This window comes from Rhinatrema bivittatum, chromosome 3, assembly GCF_901001135.1.
Source record: "Rhinatrema bivittatum chromosome 3, aRhiBiv1.1, whole genome shotgun sequence".
NCBI classification, from domain to species: Eukaryota; Metazoa; Chordata; class Amphibia; order Gymnophiona; family Rhinatrematidae; genus Rhinatrema; species Rhinatrema bivittatum.
The window spans coordinates 34,882,654-34,903,462 of NC_042617.1; the positions used below are offsets into that span (position 1 = coordinate 34,882,654).

The 20,809-nt window shown below is 44.0% G+C and overlaps 1 protein-coding gene across 1 annotated transcript; it reads left to right on the forward strand.

The window, feature by feature from the left end:
- The first annotated feature begins 74 nt into the window (after positions 1 to 74).
- Positions 75 to 16,297, forward strand: LOC115086776 (general transcription factor II-I repeat domain-containing protein 2-like). Its single transcript, XM_029593094.1, has 2 exons — positions 75 to 223; positions 13,980 to 16,297. The coding sequence occupies exon 2, from the start codon at positions 14,185 to 14,187 to the stop codon at positions 15,976 to 15,978; it is 1,794 nt and encodes a 597-aa protein (XP_029448954.1). The 5' UTR covers positions 75 to 223; positions 13,980 to 14,184; the 3' UTR covers positions 15,979 to 16,297.
- The last annotated feature ends 4,512 nt before the right edge of the window (positions 16,298 to 20,809 follow it).

The window sequence follows — 20,809 nt, forward strand, 5'->3', positions numbered from 1 at the left end:
CCGCAGGTCCAAGACGGGAGTACCTCTATCCCTTCGTCATTAGTTCTGCGCCGTGCGCCTGCGTACTGGCTATTTAGCGCAGTAACCGGATGTTCTTGGTCTTTGCAGCATTACTGTGTCCTGCAGAAAAGATACTTCCTTCTAAGAATCCCAGTTAAGACTGCAGCGCCCTCGTATGAAGGGCTGCAACGAGGCACTCATCTGGAGATCAAAAGGAGGGATGGTGAGTGGGAAGATGGTTGATTGGGAGGACATAGGGGATTTAGTAAATGCAGAACACCTTCCCTTCCCCAGTATAATCGCATTTCTTTTTTTCTCCTGGTGTGTCTACGGTCTAAAACTGGAAAAATGTGAGTTTTGAAGTGATTTACAAATGAAAGGAGTAACAAAATGCAATTCGACTTTCCTTGGTTTCATTTAATTTTTTAAATCCACATGTAAAATAGGAACATAAGTTGCTATACTGGGTCAGACTGAGGTCCATCAAGCCCACCATCCTGTTTTCAACAGTGGCCAATCCAGGTTTCATGTACCTGGCAAGTACCCAAACATTAAATAGATCCTATGCTACTAAAGCCAGTAATAAGTAGTGGCTATTCCCTAAGGGGCAGATTTTCAAAGGATTACGTGCATAACCCCAAGAAAGTGCCCCTGCGCGCGCCGAGCCTCAGCGACGCGGGTATGTCCCGGGGCTTTGAAAAAGGGGTGGGGGTGGGGCGGGACCGAGGCTGTGCCGGAGGATCGTGCGCCGGCACCTGGCCGGCGCACGTAACTAAGACAACAAAGGTAGGGGGGGGGATTTAGGTAAGGCTGGGGGGTGGGTTAGATAGGGGAAGGTGGGGTGGAGTGGAAGGAAAATTCCTCCGAGGGTGCTCTGATTTTGGAGCCGCTTCGGAGGGAACGGGGAAAGCCATCGGGGCTCCCCTAGGGCTCGGCGCTTGCAAGGTGCACAAGTGTGCACCCCCTTGCGCGCGCCAACCCCAGATTTTATAACATGCGCGTGGCTGTGCGCTCATGTTATAAAATCGGGCGTAGATTTGTGCGCGCCGGGTTGTGCGCATAAATCCAAGCCTGCGCGCATGTTAGAAAATCTGGCTCTAAGTCAACTTGATTAATAGTCCTTTATGGAATTCTCCTCCAGGAACTTATTAAAACCTTTTTTAAACTGCTGCACTAATTGCTTTAGCCACATGCTCTGGCAATGAATTCCAGCGCTTAATTGTATGTTGAGTGTGAGGATTTTTTAAATGTGCTACTTGCTAACTTCAGGGAGAGCCCCCTAGTCCTTGTATTATCTGAAAGAGTAAATAACCGATTTAAATTTACTCTTCAAGTCCTTTCATGATTTTATTGACTTCTGTCATATCCTCCCTCAGCTGTCTCTTCTCCAAGCTGAACAGCCCTATTTCTTTAGCCTTTCCTCATAGGGGAGCTGTTCCATTCCCTTTATCATTTTGGTCGCCCATCTTTGCAACTTCTCCAGTGCAACTTTTATCTTTTTTGAGATTTAACGACCAGAATTGCACATAGTATTCAAGGTGTGGTCTCACCATGGAGCGATAGAGGCATTATGACATCCACCGTTTTATTTGCCATTCTTTTCCTAATAATTCCTAACATTCTGTTTGCTTTTTTGACTATCATGGCACACTGAGCTGATGATTTTAATGTATTATTCACTGTGCCTAGATCATTTTCCTGGGTGAGTAACCTCAGCATGGGTTATTTTTCTCTATATGCATCACCTTGCACTTATTCACATTAAATATCATCTGCCATTTAGATGCCAATCTTCCAGTCTTGCAAGGTCCTCCTACAATTTATCGCAATCTGCTTATGAATTAACTACTCTGAATAATTTTATGTCTTCAGTAAATTTGATCACCTTACTCATCGTACTCCTTTCCATATCATTTATAAATATATTAAAAAGCACCGGCCCAAGTTAATATCCCTGAGGCACGCCACTATTTACCTTTTTACACTGAGAAAACTGAACATTTAATCCTACTCTCTGTTTCCTGTCTTTTAACCAGTTTGCAATCCACAAAAGGACATTGCCTCCTATTCCATGATTTCGGTTTTCTTAGAAGCCTCTTCTGAGGGACTTTGTCAAATGCATTCTGAAAATCCAAATACACTACATCTATTGGCTCACTTTTAGCCACATGTTTATTAACCCCTTCAAAAGAATGTAATATTTTATTTATTTATTTATTTATTTATTGGTTTTTATATACCGCCGTTTATCAAGATATCACGTCGGTGTACAGAGAACATATTAACATACGCCTTGGCGTTATAAAACGAACGCCGTAGCTTTATACATAAAACGCATTAACTTTCTACATAGAACAAGATAGTAAGAGTTAAAAAACTATACGCCAACTAATTATATATAGAACAAATATATAAAATAAAATAAATACAGAGAACAACTTAATAAGGCGGGGGAGGCAATCAAAGCTTAAATTAAATTAATAGATTTGTGAGACAAGACTTCCCTTGGGTAAATCCATGATGGCTTTGATCATTAAACCATTTATCTATATGATCTGTGACTTTGTTCTTTAGAATAGTTTCCATGATTTTTTCTGGAATTGAAGTCAGGCTTACTGGTCTATGGTTGCTTGCATCACCCCGGAGCCCTTTTTAAATATTGGGGATTACGCTGGCCACCCTCCAGTCTTCAGGTACAATGGACAATTTAAAAAATAGGTTACAATTTCTAGTAATATGTCTGCAATATCTTTGAGTTCTTTCAGAACCTTGGGGTGTATACTATCTGGTCTAGGTGACTTGCTACTCTTTAATTTGTCAATGTGGGCTACTAGATCTTCCAGGTTCATTGTGATTTGGTTCAGTTCATCTGAATTATCACCCTTGAAAACCATCTCTGAAACAGGCATCTCTCCGACATTCCCATTAGTAAACACCGAAGCAAAGAATTCATTTAGTTTTTCCACAATGGCTTTATCTTCCCTAAGTAACCACTCAATCATCTGACTCTCCAACTGATTCTCTAGCTGGCTTTCTGCTCTGGATATATTTTAAAAATGTTCTTATGAGTTTTTGCCTCTATGGCCAACTTCTTTTCAAATTCTCTGTTAGCCTGTCTTATTGATGTTTTTATATTTAACTTGCCAGCGCTTATTCTTTTTCCTGTTTTCTTCAGAGGGATACTCCTTCCAATTTTTGAAGGAAGATCTTTTGGCTAAGATAACCTTGACAACAGTCGTTTGGCCTTCCTTCCGCATTTCTTAATGTGTGGAATACATCTGGATTACGCTTCTAAGATTACATTTTTTTTTTTAAATGTCCACTTCTGTTGTACGCTCTTAATCTTTGTAGTGGTATCTTTCAGTTTTTTTCTAACTATTTTCTTCATTTTATCAAAGCTTTCCTTTTGAAAGTTTAGTACTAGAGTTGTATATTTGCTTATTGTCCCCCTTCCAGTTAATTAAAATTTGATCATGTTTTGATCACTATTGCCAAGTGACCCCACCATTGTTACCTCTTGCACCAAATCCTGCATTCCACTAAGAATTAGATCTAAAATAGCTCCCTCTCTCGTCTGTTCCTGAACCAATTGCTCCTTAAAGCTGTCATTTATTCCATCCAGGAACTTTCTCTCTCTAGCAAGTCTTGATGTTACATTTACCCAGTCAATATTGGGGTAATTGAAATCTCCCATTATTACTGCACTGCCAAATAGGTTAGCTTCCTTAATTTCTCTTAGCATTTTGTAGTCCATCTTATCATTTTGGCCAGGTGGACAGTAGTATGCTCCTATTGCAAAACTCTTCTCCAATGCAATTGGGATTTCTACCAATAAAGATTCTACTGTGCATTTAGTCTCTTGCAGGATCTTCATCCTTTTGGAGTCTATACTATCCCAGACATAAAGAGCCCCCCCCATCCCCACCAAGTTGATCCTCCCTACCATTGCGATATAATTTGTACCCTGATATAGCACTGTCCCATTGATTATCCTCCTTCCACCAGGTCTCTGAAATGCCAATTTCCTAGCGTGTAGCCAGATGGACTCAGGACCAATGATAGCAGATAGGAGACGGAGTCAGATTTCAAAGCTGACATCAGCCTACATGTACCCGTGCAGCATGCTTAGCTCTTCAGTATTTCTCCGTCTCCATAGCAGATGCGGACACTATCCAAAAAAGGAATAGTGTAACATTTACAGCAAGAAAGAAGAGAGAAAATTTACCTTTAGAAGAGAGCCCCAATTATGTCTCTGTCACCATTTACTGCTTTACACTCTCTCTCTCCCATCTTACTTCTTAGACTTCTGGCATTGGCATACAGACATTTCAAAGTGTGTTTTTTGTTTGTATTAACAACCTGCTTTTCAGTTGACAGGAATAATTTAGAATCTTTTAGCTCAGGTAATTCTTTACTTATAAGCACATGAACTATTTTTTTCTTTTATTGGAACCTCTCTGTTGGAATGCATTAACTCTCCTGTTTCATTAATATCCTTTGGAGATACTGCCCTCCGAACCATGTGCTATCAGCTTCCCCCTCCCCCCCCCCCCCCCCCCCCCCCCCCCCCCCCCCCCGGTTCTGGTTTAAAAGCTGCTCTATCTCTCTTTTTTTTTTGCCAGCATTCTGATTCCACCTGGGTTAAGATGTAGCCTATGCTTTCAGAAAAGATTCCCCAAAAGGTTGCCCAGTTTCTTTCAAAATTGAATCCCTCTTCCCTGCATCATCATCTCATCCACAGATTGAGACTGCACAGCTCTGCCTGCCTCTGGGGACCTGCACGTGGAACAGGGAGCATTTCAGAAAATGCTACCCTGGAGGTTGTGGATTTCAGATTTCTACCTAAAATCCTAAACTTGTCTTTGGAACCTCCCTCCTACATTTTCCTATGTTGTTGGTAGTGCACACATGTATCATGACATCTGGCTCCTCCCCAGCACTGTCTAAAATCCTATCTAGGTGACTCATGAGGTCTGCCACCTTTGCACCAGGCAGGCAAGTTACTAGGTGATCCTCATGTCCACTGGCCATCTAGCTATCTACATTCCTAATAATTGAATCACCAACTATGACGGCTGAGCTAACTTTTCCCTCCTGGGCAATAGCTTTGGGAGACTCATCCTCTATGCGAGAAGACAGTGCAGCACCTGGAGAGCAGGTCCTTGCTCCAGGAACACTTTCTGCCACACCAATGTAATGCTTTCCAGCCAGGAGCCCTTCCTCCTCTTAAGGTTGCACAAGGGCTCTAGACTGGAGTTGGAACTTGGTTACTATGTCTCTGAAGGTCTCCTCCTTATACCTCTCTGTCTGCCTCAGCTTCCCCAGGTCTGTTACTGTAACTTCCAGAGGTCATACTTGTTCTCTGAGAGCCAGGAACTCTTTGCACTGGGTGCACACATACATCTCACCAGTGGGTAAAAAATCATACATGTGACATTCAATGCACAAGACTGGAATGTCTTCATGTTAGATGGATGCCTTCATGTTAATTTTATTGAGTTCTTAGTTAAGTTTAGGTTGCTAAGGGAATAGGAATGTATAAATAAGAATCCTTTTACATTTTTTGGTGTATTCATTATTAATCTGGTAGTGAGCGGCAAGGGATAATTGAACTCTTGATACGGGCTGAGGCAATCATGTGTTTTAGATAACGGATTGATTTTTAATGTGAAAGTGTCTCTTGCCTATAAATCAAAGGATGAGCTAGGGGTGGGAGGAAGAGGGGGGGAAAAAAGAAACTAAAATTAATTACCTTTGGCTTGCTTTTTATATCAGACACACACAAACTCTTAACTAACCTTTGGCTTCCTAGATCCTTTCCTTCATTCTCCCCAACACCGTCCCTAGGTCCTCCTCCCTCTCCCTAGCTTCACCTTAGGTTGTTTCCTTGCATGAAAAAGTACATTCAAAGTACAGCCTTCAGAGGTTAAAATATTACTCACAACAACATGCACATTGTATTTAAATGCACTGCTGTGGTGCTAATCAGAAAATCAAGCAAAAAAAATAAAACACTTTGAATCTATATAGTATTAGGCCTGTTGTAACTTATTCCGTGTGAGATTGGGCCTCAGAAAGCCATGAGTAGACTGAATTACAGTTCTCCGTTGACAAAGAGGACTGAATTAGCCATGACACATGAGTATGATGAATAGACCATTTTCTATTACTCAGGGGCGCTTTTACACTCTACTGAGCATGTGTGAAAGTTCCCACGCGAGCGCTGCCTTGTGAGCCTCCTTAGTCTCTCTCTTTTTTTGTCCACACAGCTGCAAGGATGGTTACCTCTCTCTCTTCAAATTTTTTTTCTCTGCTCTTTTTTGATCTCTCTTTGGATTTTTGATCTCGCTGACTTCACAGCTCCAAGCAAAAAAAAAAGTAAATTTACATTTAAGGAAAGCACTGGGTTGCTGGGGAAGAGCATGCCCCAAGTGGGAACTGGGCCTGCAATGGTGGTAGGATTATGCCCTCCTCTAATAGACACCAGGGCTGTTACTGCTGCCTTGGCCCTGACCACAGCTTGGCTGTTGTGGCAGAAAATCCAGATCTACAAAATGGCCAAGCTCCACCAGGGCTTGCAGTATAGGCACTGCTCTTCCTCCCGTTCCTCAGGCTCCAGTAAGGTATCATCCCTGAAGTTTCCCACTACCTCAATACCTTCAGGCGCTCCAAGGAGTCAGGGTTGAGCAAATCAAGAAAGCGTGAGGCACTAAATGTTTCCAACACCATGCTGTATTCCCAGACCCCATCCCCCAAGAGGACCTCTGATTTTCTCTGTAAGAAGCTTCCTCCAAGCACTCAGCCTCATCTACACAAAGAATACCTTCAGCAGTATTAATGAAGCATCCAGCGCCATCGATGCTTTGAACCACGGCGTACCAGGTTCTTCCAGTGCTGTCTGAACAACAGATGCCATTGGCACAAGAGGTGCCATCAAAGTACTCTGTGCCGTGGGTGCAGACAGTGTCGCTGAAACCTTCGGTGCCATCAGCTCACAATTGTCTGCCTTTTTCCCCCCTCTGAAGACACCAGCGATTCCTGAATCACGGAGGTCCTGTCTTTATTCCTGGCTAGAAAGTTGCTGATGTCTCCTAACTTCTGTCTAGTCCCCAGGCCTGCCAGACCCCCAGAGGATGCTTTTTGACTTCCAGGTACCAGGCTGCTTACTCTGGACCTGATTTGCTTGATCCTGCCCTTGCAATTTACAAGTATGGTGCCTCCCTGGAGTCCCCAAAGGGTTTTGGGGAAAGAGATACCAATTCTGGTGTTCAAAAAAAGATCAGTCCTATCCATTGCTGATTCAAAGGTCTCAACAGCCTTAGAACAGATCATAGAGATAGTCAAAGGCTTCTTTTCCTCCCTGGTAAATAGCTTCCTGGAGGTCATGTTGCATCGTACTCTAGCTTTGCTGGCAGCACTGTATCACCCGCAGTTAGAAACTCTGACAAGGGATCCTGCTCCAGGGCACTCCAGGAGGATGACCTGGGTGACGTGGAGTTACCACTTTCAGGGATCTCCATCGCCATCTTCCTGCTCCCGGGTCAGTGTATATACCATTTTTACGATTCAGAGAAGGAAGAACCTACCTCTTGATCCCCTGGAACACTTGTCTCTGCTGGAGGCTCTTACGTTTGTCAAATTCTTGGTCCAAATGCGCAAAGCACTGAGGGTCAAATTACGACAGCACTCTGTTCCCAGGGTAAAGGTATTCGGCATCCTGAGGATCTTGGAAACTCCAGCATAATCGACAGCTATTCCCTTTCATAAGATTCTTCGGGCTATCCTTTTTGTCTGCTGACCACCCATAAACTTGACCTCAAATATGGAGTTCCGAGTGGTTCAACATTTTTACACCAGTCAGTGGTGATCAAATCAGTGCTGAAATGGGCCAAGAAAACCCATCTCTTTTCTAACTCTCTTCCGGGCAAGGACCCAGAGATTTCTGGACATTTCCGGGAAGGTGCCTCATAGCTCACTACTGAATGGGTGCAACATGGCTCACCAACTGTACATGGTTCAATATCTGCATGACTGCATGAAGAAGCTGAAGCCACTAGTTCTGTCCCTGGAAGGGGAGCATGAGTCCTATTATGAGATCCTCCTGGATACGGAGGTATGACAGCATAATTTGCTCCGCTTTGTGTACAAATCTTTCAACAGCTTGGCACATTTCATCAGCCTCTTGCCATTGCAGCTTGCTGCATGGCTTGCCTTCTAGCTAGCAGCCTCAGGCAAGTCGTCTGTGAGAAGCTGGCTGATGTTCCATGTATTGGTGGCCAACGTCAAGAACTCTGTTGCGCAGATCAAAGAACAGCATGCAGCAATTCAGCCCCTGTCTAGTACAATGGACCAGCCACGATTTCTGAAAGGCTACTTCTCCAATAAATGGCCTTTTTATCAGAGGTGTCCTTTTCAGAGAGACTGGCCTCTAGTGTCCCTACCTTTTGCATCAGCTTCTGGGGGGAGGACATCAGCAGGAACGTAGACAGCCAAAGCAACAATTGCAGGCCCAGCTCAAACCTGGCCTACGTTTTTGACAGTCTCAGCCTCCAGCCACAGAACCCATAATTGGAAGCAGGGTTCAGTTGTTCCTGTTCAAATGGAAGGAGGTTATCTTGGACAACTAGGTTCTCAAAATTGTGCAGTGTAGCTACTGATTGCACTTCTCCTGCATCCCGCATGGTTTGCCTCTGACATCCATTCTGGATTCATCTCATATGCCCCAGCTCCAGTAGGAGATTGAATCCCTCCTTCAGCAACAGGCTGTTGAGCTAATACTACCACAGAAAAGTGGGTGGGGGTTCTACTCCTGATCCTTCCTTATCTTAAAGAAGTTGTGAGGCCTAAGAGATATCATGGATTTAAGGAAGCTGAATGAGTGCATTCTTTGGAAGAAGCTCAAGTTGAATGCCCTCTCTACCATCCTCTCTCCATCCTGGGGGAGGCGGGGGATTGGATGTTCACCCTGGATCTGAGGGACACCTAGGCCCACATACTAATCCATCTGACTCATTGGAAGTATGTTTGCTTTGTAGCAGACGGCGTTCTCTATCAATACAGAATCCTGTTCAGCTTATTGGTGGCGCCAAGGGTCTTCACTAAATATCTGGCAGTGGTTGCTGCATTCCTATGGCACCAAGGATTTTGCATCTTCCTGTACTTGTATGGCTGGCTAGTAATGGGCTTGTCTTCAGAGTTAGCTTGCAATGACTGAGACTGAACCATCAGCCTCCTCCAGTTCTTGGGGTTTCTCATCAACTACTCCAAATTTCACTTTATTCTAGCTTAATGGCTCAAGTTAATCAGAGCCTGGATAGATTTCTTAATTGAGAAAGCATTTCTGCTGGCAGAGAGGGCCCTCAAGCTGAGGTCCCTGGCCTCCAACATGTCTTGGTATTCTTGAGCTTTGGCCCATGTTGTGCTAGTGGGGCATATGGTGGTAGAAGCAATCCAGTAGTTCCCCCCCCTTGCCTGTTTAAACATGCAAAATCCTTTAGTGGAGCCTTGTGGATGCAACACTGGTGAATGAAGCTGGGGGTTCTGGAGGAGGGCTTTCCATTGCAACAGCCGCTGTGTCAGGTGACAGTGGCCAGTGATTTGGGACTGGGTGATCACCTACAGAGAATTATTGCAAGCAGTGTACTTCCTGAAAATGGAATATGCTTGCAGATCGCCTCAGTTGGATCTTCCTTCCTCACAAGTGGTCACCGAGTCAATCTGTGGCAAGCTACCTCCTCAGCCTCTAGGGGACCCCCCCCTCCCCAACCTGTTCATCACAGAGGGAAACAGGAAAGTGGAACAGTTTTGCTCTGCCCACCCGAGCGATCTACGCCTTCTCTCCTCTTCCATTGGTATAAAGGATGACACAGAAGGTTTTTGAAAATAGTGCCCATCTCATCCTTGCCACACCATCCTGGCCAAGACAACCCTGGTTTTTGTATCTCATCACGTTTGTCTGTTTGTCCACTGATCCATTTGGGAACAGACCTAGTGTGGTTGATGCAGAAGAGCAGTCACCTTCTCCACCTGGCTCTGCGAGCGCACTATTTGACTGCATGGATGTTGATCGCTCAGTAATATCCTCCCTTGTGCTCTCCAGGGATAGAAGATGTTTTTATTTTGACTAGCATACCATGCACCAGGAGATCATACAGCTTCAAATGGAGACTCTGCTCTGTGTAGTGCAAGAAACGTCCTTTGACCTGTTCTCGTGAGATCCCAAGGATTTGGCATATATATTTAATGCATTTTATCATCCTCAGGCCTTAGTACCTCTTCACTGAGAGTCCATCTTGGTACCATCACTGCCTTCCATGTATAGTTGGTAAACCCGTTGTTGTGCACCTCTTGCCATTCCTTGGGACTTTAATGTGATCCTGACACAGCTCGTGAAGCTAATGCTTTGTTGCAGTCCCGTGTGTGAAGGGTTTTTTTACCCTATGCTCATGGAGCTTCAGGAAGAACATTGGCAAGACAATTGACTAGTTGATATGAAACATGGAAACCACTTTGAGGAGAAACTTGGATTGGCTGTGGAACGCCTCTCTGTCATGGAAAAACCGAAGATATAGTGAGTAGGAAACAAAGGTCCATGCTGTTTTCACTTATTGCGATGTGGAATGCCCAATTGTGACTTGAATAAAAAAGATTTGGAAAAAAAATTGGAAACCAAGGCCCAACGTTCACTGACATGGCAAGCTGATGTAAAGGCCACCAGGAACACCACTTTCCACACAAGGAATTTCAAGGAGGAAAACTCCAAAGGTTCAAACAAAGGCTTACTCCTTAAAGAAAACACAGTCTCGTCGTCAGACTTCAGCTGTTTGTGTCTTATGATCCTAATAGGCTGGGAATAGCTGTTGCTAAACGTACCATGCCCATCTGGCTAATGAATTGTATAGCACATCTGCAATGTTGCTACTTGTCATCTGTGTATACCTTCTCTTCTTATTTCTGTCAAGACAATCTCAGAGTTGACAGTAACTTTGGGCATGTAGATTTGCAGAGCTTATTCAGGATAGCCCACTTTCCACAGGGGGAGCCAGGTTGCCTCTCTTCCAATAAGTTCTCAGTCATTGCAACCTCCCCACATATGGCTAATTCAGTTCTACTTGTCGATGGAGAAAGGATGTTTATTTACTGTAAACAGTGTTCTCCGTAGACAGGATAAATTAGCCATATTTAATATCCACCTGATCCTCTGGAGAGTCGACTATCTTGTTAAAGCTTGTCTACAAATGAAGTGAGGAGGCTCACGAAGTAATGCTCACGTGGTAGCTCCTGCATGTGCTCAGTAGAGTGTTTAACCTCTGCTGAATTACAGATATCACCCTCATGCGTCATGGTTAATTCATCCTGCTTCTATAGAGAACACCGTTTTATGGTAAGGAAACGTGCTTTACGATATAAAACTCCCATAGCAAAACAGCACTAAATGCTACCATGCAAACAGTAACAAATCCTATCTATTAAAAGGCAACACTACAAATATTGCACCAGGCCTTATAGGAGGTGTATTGGTGTTATTAAGAAAACAGAACAAGCCCAGCTACTATAGATCCCTACACAGAAACTACACACTAGCGTAACACAGACAGACCCTCACCAAATAAAAATAAAGAAACCTTAAATTATAAACAGAAATGTGTAGACAAAAACTATGTATGCAGTGCAACAATGGAAAAACAAACAAATTCAAGAAATAAATCATAACAGTAAAACAATACTCATAAGAATATTTCAGAACAGCTGATGACTAGAAAATCCTATAATTAAAAACTCATAAAACTTTTCCAAACATCAATAAAATCTTTCTAAACATCATCAAATACCCAATAATTTAAAACTAATACGGATAAAACATTCCCCTGCTGCAATGGTTAGAAAGGCAAATAGAATGTTAGGGAATATTTCTTCACAGTCAGTCAGGGTGGTGGATGCATGGAATGCCCTCTAGGAAAAGGTGGCGAAGACGAGAATAGTTATGGAATTTCAAAAGGGCATGGGGCAAACACAGAGGATCCCTGCTTGCTAGAGAATGGAAATGAACAAATGGGGTAACTTTTACTGTGAACCTTAAAGCTTACACTTTTTGCTTGGGTGATTGCCTACATGGAGTTGTGGTTGTTACAACCATAACACAAAAAAAGAATTAAAAATAAAACAAACTTGATGGGCAGACTAGATGGACCATTTTGGTCTGTACCTGCTGTCACGCACTATATTAAATGGTACTATATATTTGGAAAGGAATATGGAACAGAACTGAGAAGATGATAAAGCCTTTGTATAGATCCATGATGTGACTTCCCCCACCTTGAGTACTGGGTGTAGTTCTGAGCACCCGTCTCAAAAAGAAAACATAGCGGCCATAGAAAATGTACAGAGAAGGGCAACAAAAAATGAGATAAAGGCAATGGAAAAGCTCTTGTATGAGGAAAGGCTAAACAGATCAGTGATGTTCAGCTTGAATAAGAGATGACAGAGAAGAGAGATGATTGTAATTTATAAAATCATGAGTGGGATTGAACTGGTAAATTGGGAACAGTTATTTACCCTTTCAAACAACACTAGGACAAGGGACACTCCATGAAAATAGCAACCTGCAAATTTAAAACAAATCATGGGAAAGTATTTTTTCACTCAGTACAGTCACACTATGGAATCTGTTACCTGAGGATGTGATGGAAGGCTACTAACAGTGGGGTTTAAATGAGGGTTGGACAAGTTCCTGAAGGAAAAGTTCATAAACAGTTATTAGCCAGGTAGACTTGGGAAAGCCAATGCTTATCCCTGGGAGTCAGCTATAAGAAATGGATAAACTATTGGGGATCTGCTGGGTACTTGTGACCTGGACTGGCCACTGTCAGAGAGAGTATGCTGGGCTCAAGGGACCTTGGTCTACCCCAGCATGGCACTTCTTATGTTCCATACCTGAAAACCATTTATTTTCCAATCACCCTGAGATTGTCACTCTCAGCTCCCCCCACCCCCAGCAACATCTCTCTCTCTCTCTCTCTCATACATATTCCCCACCCCCGAGTCTCCAGCAGTTCACTCTCAAATTCAGTGAGTCTGCTGGGTGGAGGGGATAATATGGAGATGGGGGTTGAGTCTCAAACCCCTCTCTTTCCCGGAGTCCACAGCAGTTTCACACCTCTCAATCCCCCATCCTTAGTCCCTAACAGTCTCTCTGAACTGGGACAGGGCCCCTCTCCCAGAATCCTGACCTTCTCTTGACTCATTGAAGATGGAGACAGCTATGTGGATCTTTTCAGCTGCCCAATGCTGACCTTTCTGCTGAGCTGTGGCAGCCATGCTGCCTCTTCTGTTGCCCTCCTGACTGCCTTGCTCCCTCTAGTAGCCTTATCTGCCTCTGCAGCCAGCTAGCTTCCTTGGTGCTGCAGTCCTGGTACCTCTGCGCAGCTTTTGCCACGGCAGAAGGCAGGACCTTGCTTTGAATTGAAGCGAGGACCTGCCTTCTGCCCCATGCTATGCTGTGCTGCTGCTGTCCAGTTCAACCCGGATAATGGACCTGGGCCACCTGCAAATGCTGCCCTCAAAGAGTGGCCCTGCTGCAGTGAGGCTGCCATCTGTTCCTTCCTGCTGACCCTGTTTCTATAATCAAGTACATGCCGCCGCTTCCATTGGCCTTGCAGCGCATGATACTACATTACCTAGAGCTTGAGAAACAACCATAGATGAAAAACAAAATGAGAAAAAAAAAAAGGGAACTACTTAGGGTTGGGCCTTCATTGAGTCCCTTGAAGACCTTGACGCATGTCATCGGGCCTTGGATTCACTTACTAGAAATCTGGTAACCTTAATTCAGGTATTTTACTTTTTTCTTGGCTCCGTTTGCCTTTTGGCCCTTATCTGTCACTGTGCAGCTCTGGCTGTGTTTGTGTTGGGGAATTATTGCTGTCCACTGTAAAAGCGATGAGAAGAGACCGTCTTAACCCTGGATGTGTTCTTTTTAGGAAGAAACAAGATTGACCAGCAGATCTGATCTTCTTTTGGATCAGAAGCCTATAATTGCTCCAAGCAAGAGGATGCTGGAGAAAGGTGGCATCCAAGGATGAAGACTGCCTCTTGAACAAGATCTGTTATCACAGCTTCAAGCAGTCATCCCTGCTAAGTTAGAATTTGCAGCAGTTCAATTTTGTTTGTGCTTAAAGAAAAAAAATGAGCGCTATCAGAAAAAGAAAAGTGGACAGTGAACATCGGGTTTTTAATACAGAATGGAAAGCAAAATACTTTTTTATAGATGTAGACTCCAAGCCTGTTTGCCTGATTTGTCAGGAGAACATTGCAGTATTGAAGGCATACAATCTGAATCGCCATTACACAACGAAGCATCCAAATTATGGCAGCAACTTGACGTTCGAGGAACGAGAAATAAAAGCTGAGGAGCTTGCTACTAATTTGAAAGCTCAGCAAAAGGTTTTCATGCAGCCATCTACAGAAGCTACTACAAAGGCAAGTTACGCTTTGGCATTTCAGCTGGCTAAAGAAAATAAACCCTTCTCAGAAGGCGAATTCTTGAAAGCTTGCATGGTAGATGTGGCTGGTATACTGTGTCCCGAGTACCAAAAATCATTTGAGAGCGTTCGCTTGTCGCAAAGAACTATTACTCGCTGCATCAGAGCGATCGATGAAGACCTGGCCTCCGAGCTGAGCAGGAAAGCAGATTGCTTCACGTTGTTTTCGTTAGCTCTCGCCAGCATCGAAGACACGGGCCAGCTCTTGGTCTTTATCAGAGGAATTAATGAGACATTTGAAATCACAGAGGAGTTTCTCTCCATGGCATCGACGGAAGGCACAACAAAGGAACTGGATGTGTACGAGAAGGTGGCCGACTGCCTTGAACGTCTGAAACTCCCCTGGAGTAAACTGGCAAGCGTAACCATGAATAAACTGCCGGATTTAGCCGGGGAAAATGTAGGATTTGTACAAAGAATGCAGGACAAAGTAAAAGAAACAGATCTGACGAGAGACCTCGTTTTTCTTCACTGCATTATGCAGCAGGAAGTGCTCTGCAAAACTGTCCTTGACATTGATCATGTGGTCTGCACGGTGGTGAAAATCGTGCACTACATTCGGGCACGAGGACGGCGACATCAGCAGTTCATGTCTCTTCTTGAAGACGCCAATGCTGAACACCAGTTCATGCTGTGCGAAACACCCGTGGGCTGGCTCGGCTTAGGAAAGATGTTGCAGCGAGTCTGGGGACTTCGAAAAGAAATCGGCAACTTTTTGGCAGAGCAGGGGAAAGAAGCCGAGTTTCCCGAGTTCAAGGACTCCAACTGGGTGTGCGACCTCGCTTTTGCTGTGGATATTGTGGCACATTTAAGTGAGCTCAATGTGAAGCTGCAAGGCAAGAGCGTGTTTGCGCATGAATTTTATTCGAGCGTGAAAGCGTTCAAAGTCAAGTTGCTGCTGTTTTCAAAACAAACGAAGGGCAGCGTGTTCACTCACTTCCCGACGCTGAAAAGCAGGACAGTGTCGCCAGAGCAGTCGAACAAATACAGCAGCATTCTGAGCAACTTGTGCGCAGACTTCTCCCTTCGATTCCGTGACCTGGAGAAGATTGAAAAAACCCTGGAGCTGGTTGCGTGCCCGCTGGCCTGCCATTACGAGGAAGCCCCCGTGGAACTGCAGCTGGAGCTCATCGATCTCCAGTGCGACCCCAGCTTGAAGGAGAAATGCAGGTCAGAGAAACCGGCCGCGTTCTACGCATCCTTGAGTGACACTGACTTCCCGAAGATCCGTGAGGCGGCCCAGAAAGTCCTGGTGCTGTTCGGCTCCACGTATCTGTGCGAGCAAACCTTCTCGCTTCTGAAATGCAACCGGCTTTGCTACAGATCCTGGCTGTCGGACCGATGTCTCAGCTCGGTGTTGCGGATTTCAACAACAAGTTTGACCCCAGACTTTGACGCCATTATAAAGAGGGGCAACCAACTGCATCATTCACGTTAAGCAAAGAGGGCACAAAATACCAAGATTTCATTGTAGCGTGCACTGTTTGTGAGCTGTCTATGGGTTTCTATGTCCAGAATTGCCACCCAGCCTCCGTTTTGGCTGCTGGCTTGATGATAATTCTCTGGTTATTTTAAAGGTTTTTGTGTTTTGTGTTTTTTACTGGAGAAAGACAGTGTGTATACATTTTTTCATCCTCCTTAGTTTTCATCCTTTCTTTTTGTCTCATTTGATTTGGACCTGATGAAGGGAGGGAGCCCAGCACCGGAAAGCTAGTCTGAAAATGTATTTAGTCCAATAAATAGGTATCTGCTTTTGTTTCTTTGACCTTTTATTTGCATGCATTTAGGAGTCAGGGAAATTGTTTTTTAGTTTTTTCACTATTTTGTGCTTTATTTTTTCTAGTTTACTATTTTTTTCTTTCGCTTTACTTTTCTCCTTTCTCTCGCCTCCAGGTACTCCCCTTTCCCTATATAAACATATTACATTTAGAAAAAAGCATAGTTCTCTAACTCATCTTTTTAGATCTTTACTTCACATGTTTAATGCCGACAAAACCAAATGGGTCTTTAAGACATTAAGAAATTGTATATAGATGTGAGATTAATGCATTATTAGATTTAATCCTAGTAACTAGCTAAAAGCTGATGAAATGTAGGTTTCCAACGCTTTGGGTAAACATCAAAATAATTTAATATCTAATTTGAAGAAGATCTCATTTTTTTAATCTCTAATTTTAAATATCTAAGACGGAGATCAGTAGTGGCTTTAATCATAAAATCTATCACTGTGAAAGCCCCGGGCATTACTAGTTCCTAAAAAATAGAACAGGAATAGGCAGCTCCGGTCCTGAGTGCCACAAGCAGGTCAGGTTTTCAGGATATCCACAATGAATATGCATGAGGTATATTTGCATGCATTGCCACTATTGTATGCAAATCTATCTCATGCATATTTTTTTGTGGATGTCCTGAAAACCAGACCTGTTTGTAGCACTTCAGGACCGGAGTTGCTTACTCCTGTGATAAATCTGTTAGGATTTGAGTATGTGGGCCCTTTGGCCGAGGTGAAAAGTGGTACTGCCCAGGGGAGGAGCCCCACTGAGCCTCACTGATGGGAGGCGGAGTCTCGGCAGCAGGATGTAATACAGCAGAAGTAGGGAAGGAGAGGGTAACCCCTGGAGGCGGGTCCCGGTGCGACAGTGCAGATGCTGATGTCGGACTCAACTCTGAGGACAGGAAACAGGCATGAGATGCAGCACTACCCGAGGAGCGGGGGCGCTGAGTGAAAGTACAGTCACTGAAGTTACACGGGGTCCATAGAGATGGTACACAAGAGGGTTCCTCGGTGGGAGGTCACGGCACGGGTCTGCAGAGCGGGGCAGATCCGGAAAAGGGTCCTCTAGCGATATCATGGCAATGGTCTGCAGAGCGGGGTACACCGGTGAGGATACCAACATAGGTATTGCAGAATTGATCTGCAGCTTGGTTACTCACAGTGTCAAGGGACAAGGATGTAGTTCCTCAGAAAGCCTCGGGAAGCGAGGCAGGCAGGAGTCCGGGTGAAGGCCCTCCGAGGAGCAGATAGCTGAGAGCCGAGGAAGGCCCCTGAGGAGCGGGTACCCGATAGTCTCACACCACAGAAGCAGGAACAAGCTGAAGAAAGAGTAGGTAGATTCTGCAAGATGAACTCGCTGCCAAGTTGTCAGCTGTCTGGGCCGGCGAGCTTAAGTATTGAAGCTGAGTGACGTCATCTGATGGGGATGCTCCCGAGGTTCCCGCCATGACATGGTTAAAGCAGGTTGGGGAGCGCGCGCACCTAGGGAACCCCGTGGGTAAGATGGTGGTCGGCGGCGTCCATGCTGGTCAGGTGGGCCCGGGAACAGAGGCTGAAAGGCCGGCAGTAGCTGGCAGAGACCGCGAGTTCGCCCAACGGAGCCAAAGCCCCGATGGCAGAGAATTCGTAAAGGAGACAAGAGACTGCGTCAGAACTCTGGGGATATACCTCTGGAGAAGGATAATGGGAAGGGGTGAACGATTTCACTACAAACTTTGATTTGGAAAGCTGAGAGGTATTTGATGAGACGTTAAGTGGCATTGTTCCACAGTTCAGGACATAAACACTAGTTTGATAGTGATTTTTCTAATTTAAGGAGTGAATGGTTGCTCTTATCTTACAAGAATGGCTTGGGGAGGGATGGGGCATGTTCCGTGAATGATCCTGCCTCTATCTCCAATTGCAGATCTGCTATGGGAGAATAGCAGCGGGCATAGCCATGGGGGAAGGGGGTTAATGATTAGCATGCAAGAAAACTCTACATATTATATGGTTAAGGATGACAGATGCTTCTTTCCTAATGATGTTAAGAATTCACCACTCAGGGCAGCACATAGATGGTGGCAACCAGGACAAGAGGCGGGATGTGGCTCAGGCAAAGGGGATGCAGTGTGCGGACTTGTAAAGGGGAGAGAAGGTCTACTACAGTATATTAGGCGAGATGACGTTGATTAAAATTCTGTCCCTCAATGTGAAGGGATTAAACAGCCCACAAAAACGGCAATTACTTCGGTCTGAGGCCCAAAATTCGAGGGCAGATATCCTCTTCCTTCAAGAAACCCATTTGAAACGCCGCCATGAACGCCGCCATGAACGCCATGAACGCTTACTCCAGTGGCACTTATTCCCCCGCCAATTTTTTGCTGCGGCCTCATAACTGGCGCATTAGTCAGGGGTGGATATATTCATTTCATTTCATAAAATTTATTGATCACCTAACACAAAGTAGGCCTAGGTGATGAACAAAAATACATACATAGTAAAAACAATAATAAACATACACTTCAGATGAAAATTTTTGTTTCACAGAAACTGGAGAAAAGTACTACCAAATACTGGTATCTATGTCCCTAGATCAAGTTATTTATTATTCGTCAGTTAACATTAACGAGAACTCATAGCAATTACTCTACTTACATTATTCTCATTTTTCTAATAACCATGTTCTCTCATTCTTTTCTCTGATAACTGAATTACACATACTTCAGGCTGTTACATATTATAAGCAAGATGGAGTAAAAACTCTTTAAATTCTAATTTAAATCTTTTAACATCATCCAAAGACCTCAATTCCACAGGAATGAGATTCCACTGAGTAGGAGCTGCTATGGAAAAAGAGGTCTCCCCTGTCCTAAACAACTGAGCATGTCGAACTGAAGGGATCTCTAAAAGATTCAGTTGAGAAGATCTCAAACATCTTACAGGTTTATAAATCTGTAATAATGCATTAAGCCAGTATGAAGAATCTGAGGCAAGAAGCTTATAAACTATCATGCCAATTTTTAACACAATCCGTTCGTTAACTGGCAGCCAATTAAGCCTACATAAAGTAGGAGAGATCCGCTCGAAACGCTTAGAATGAGAAACTAACCTGGCGGCTGAATTAAATAAAAGCTGTATTGAATGAATCAAACCTTTAGGTAAACCAATCTAAAGACTATTGCAATAGTCAATATGCGGCAATATGATCGCCCGTATCCCTGTCAAGAAATCACTGTCATAAAGTAAGTGTCGTAAACTTGCTAACAACCGGAGTTTAAAGAAACCAATTTTAATAAGAGGCCTAATCTGAGGTTTGAATGAAAAGGTAGAATCAAGCAACACACCAATGCTCTTTATAGGTTTATCTAGAGAAAATGAGATCTTATCTATAGACACTGTATCATGAGAAGGTGTCGAATGTGGTCGAGGAATGAGGAGAATAGTGGTCTTACTTGTATTCAACAAGAGTTTATTTTGTCTCAACCATTGTTTAATGGGGTCCATACACAGAAGTAAAGAATCAACTGTTTCTTGCCACGAATGTTGAACTTTTATGTAAAACTGAATATCATCAGCATAGATCTTAAAACCATCGGTGATGATAGTCAACAATTTAGCAATGGGGTCAAGATAAATATTAAATAACATTGCCGAAAGGGCAGAGCCCTGTGGCACCCCAGCTTTCAGCTGTTGAGATGATGAATATAAATTCCTGAATTTGATGGATTGAGAATGCTGAGATAAGTAACTATTAAACCACGCAAGAACTATTCATGAAATCCCACATTCCTGAAGACAACATACTAAAATTTGATGATCAATTAAATCGAAAGCAGAAGTAATATCAAGTGAAACCAAAAGAAATTGTTGCCCACTATCAAGACTCAGTTTAATATTGATACACAGAGATCTTCAGTGCCAGGTCCTAAAGCTCTGGGAAGACCCGTTAGGGCACTTTTTACTTTTGCAAATGGAAAAGGAGGTGTACACTTTGCTCAATATTTATGCTCCTAACCCTGACCAACAGATCTTTATTGATGGCCTGGGGGCTCTCTTAGACACAATAGGGGAGGGGCACCTGATTATAGCAGGGGACTTCAATTTCACCATACAACCACGCATAGATAATTCATCAGCAAGGGGGACGGGGAGCTAAATCTGGCTGTAAACCCTTAAACATTTTATCCAGGGGAGGGATCTGGTGGATATATGGAGGCACAGAAATCCCACACAGAGAGACTATACATTCTTTTCGCATCCCCATAACTCTTAGTCCAGGATTGATTTCTTCCTCGTGGATAAAATTTTGAGCTTGAGCGTTAAGGAGGTAGGCATAGGACAAATTACATGGTCAGATCTTGGCCCCACATGGATAATGTTGTGTCTGTCGGTTCCCGACACCCTCTCTCCGCCCTCCTTACCTCTTTGGCACCTCCCTCTCCGACCGCGGGAAGATTGGCTGCCACGGTGACCTCCTTCTGCTGAAGTCCACTGGCGTCCCCGGACCGGCTAG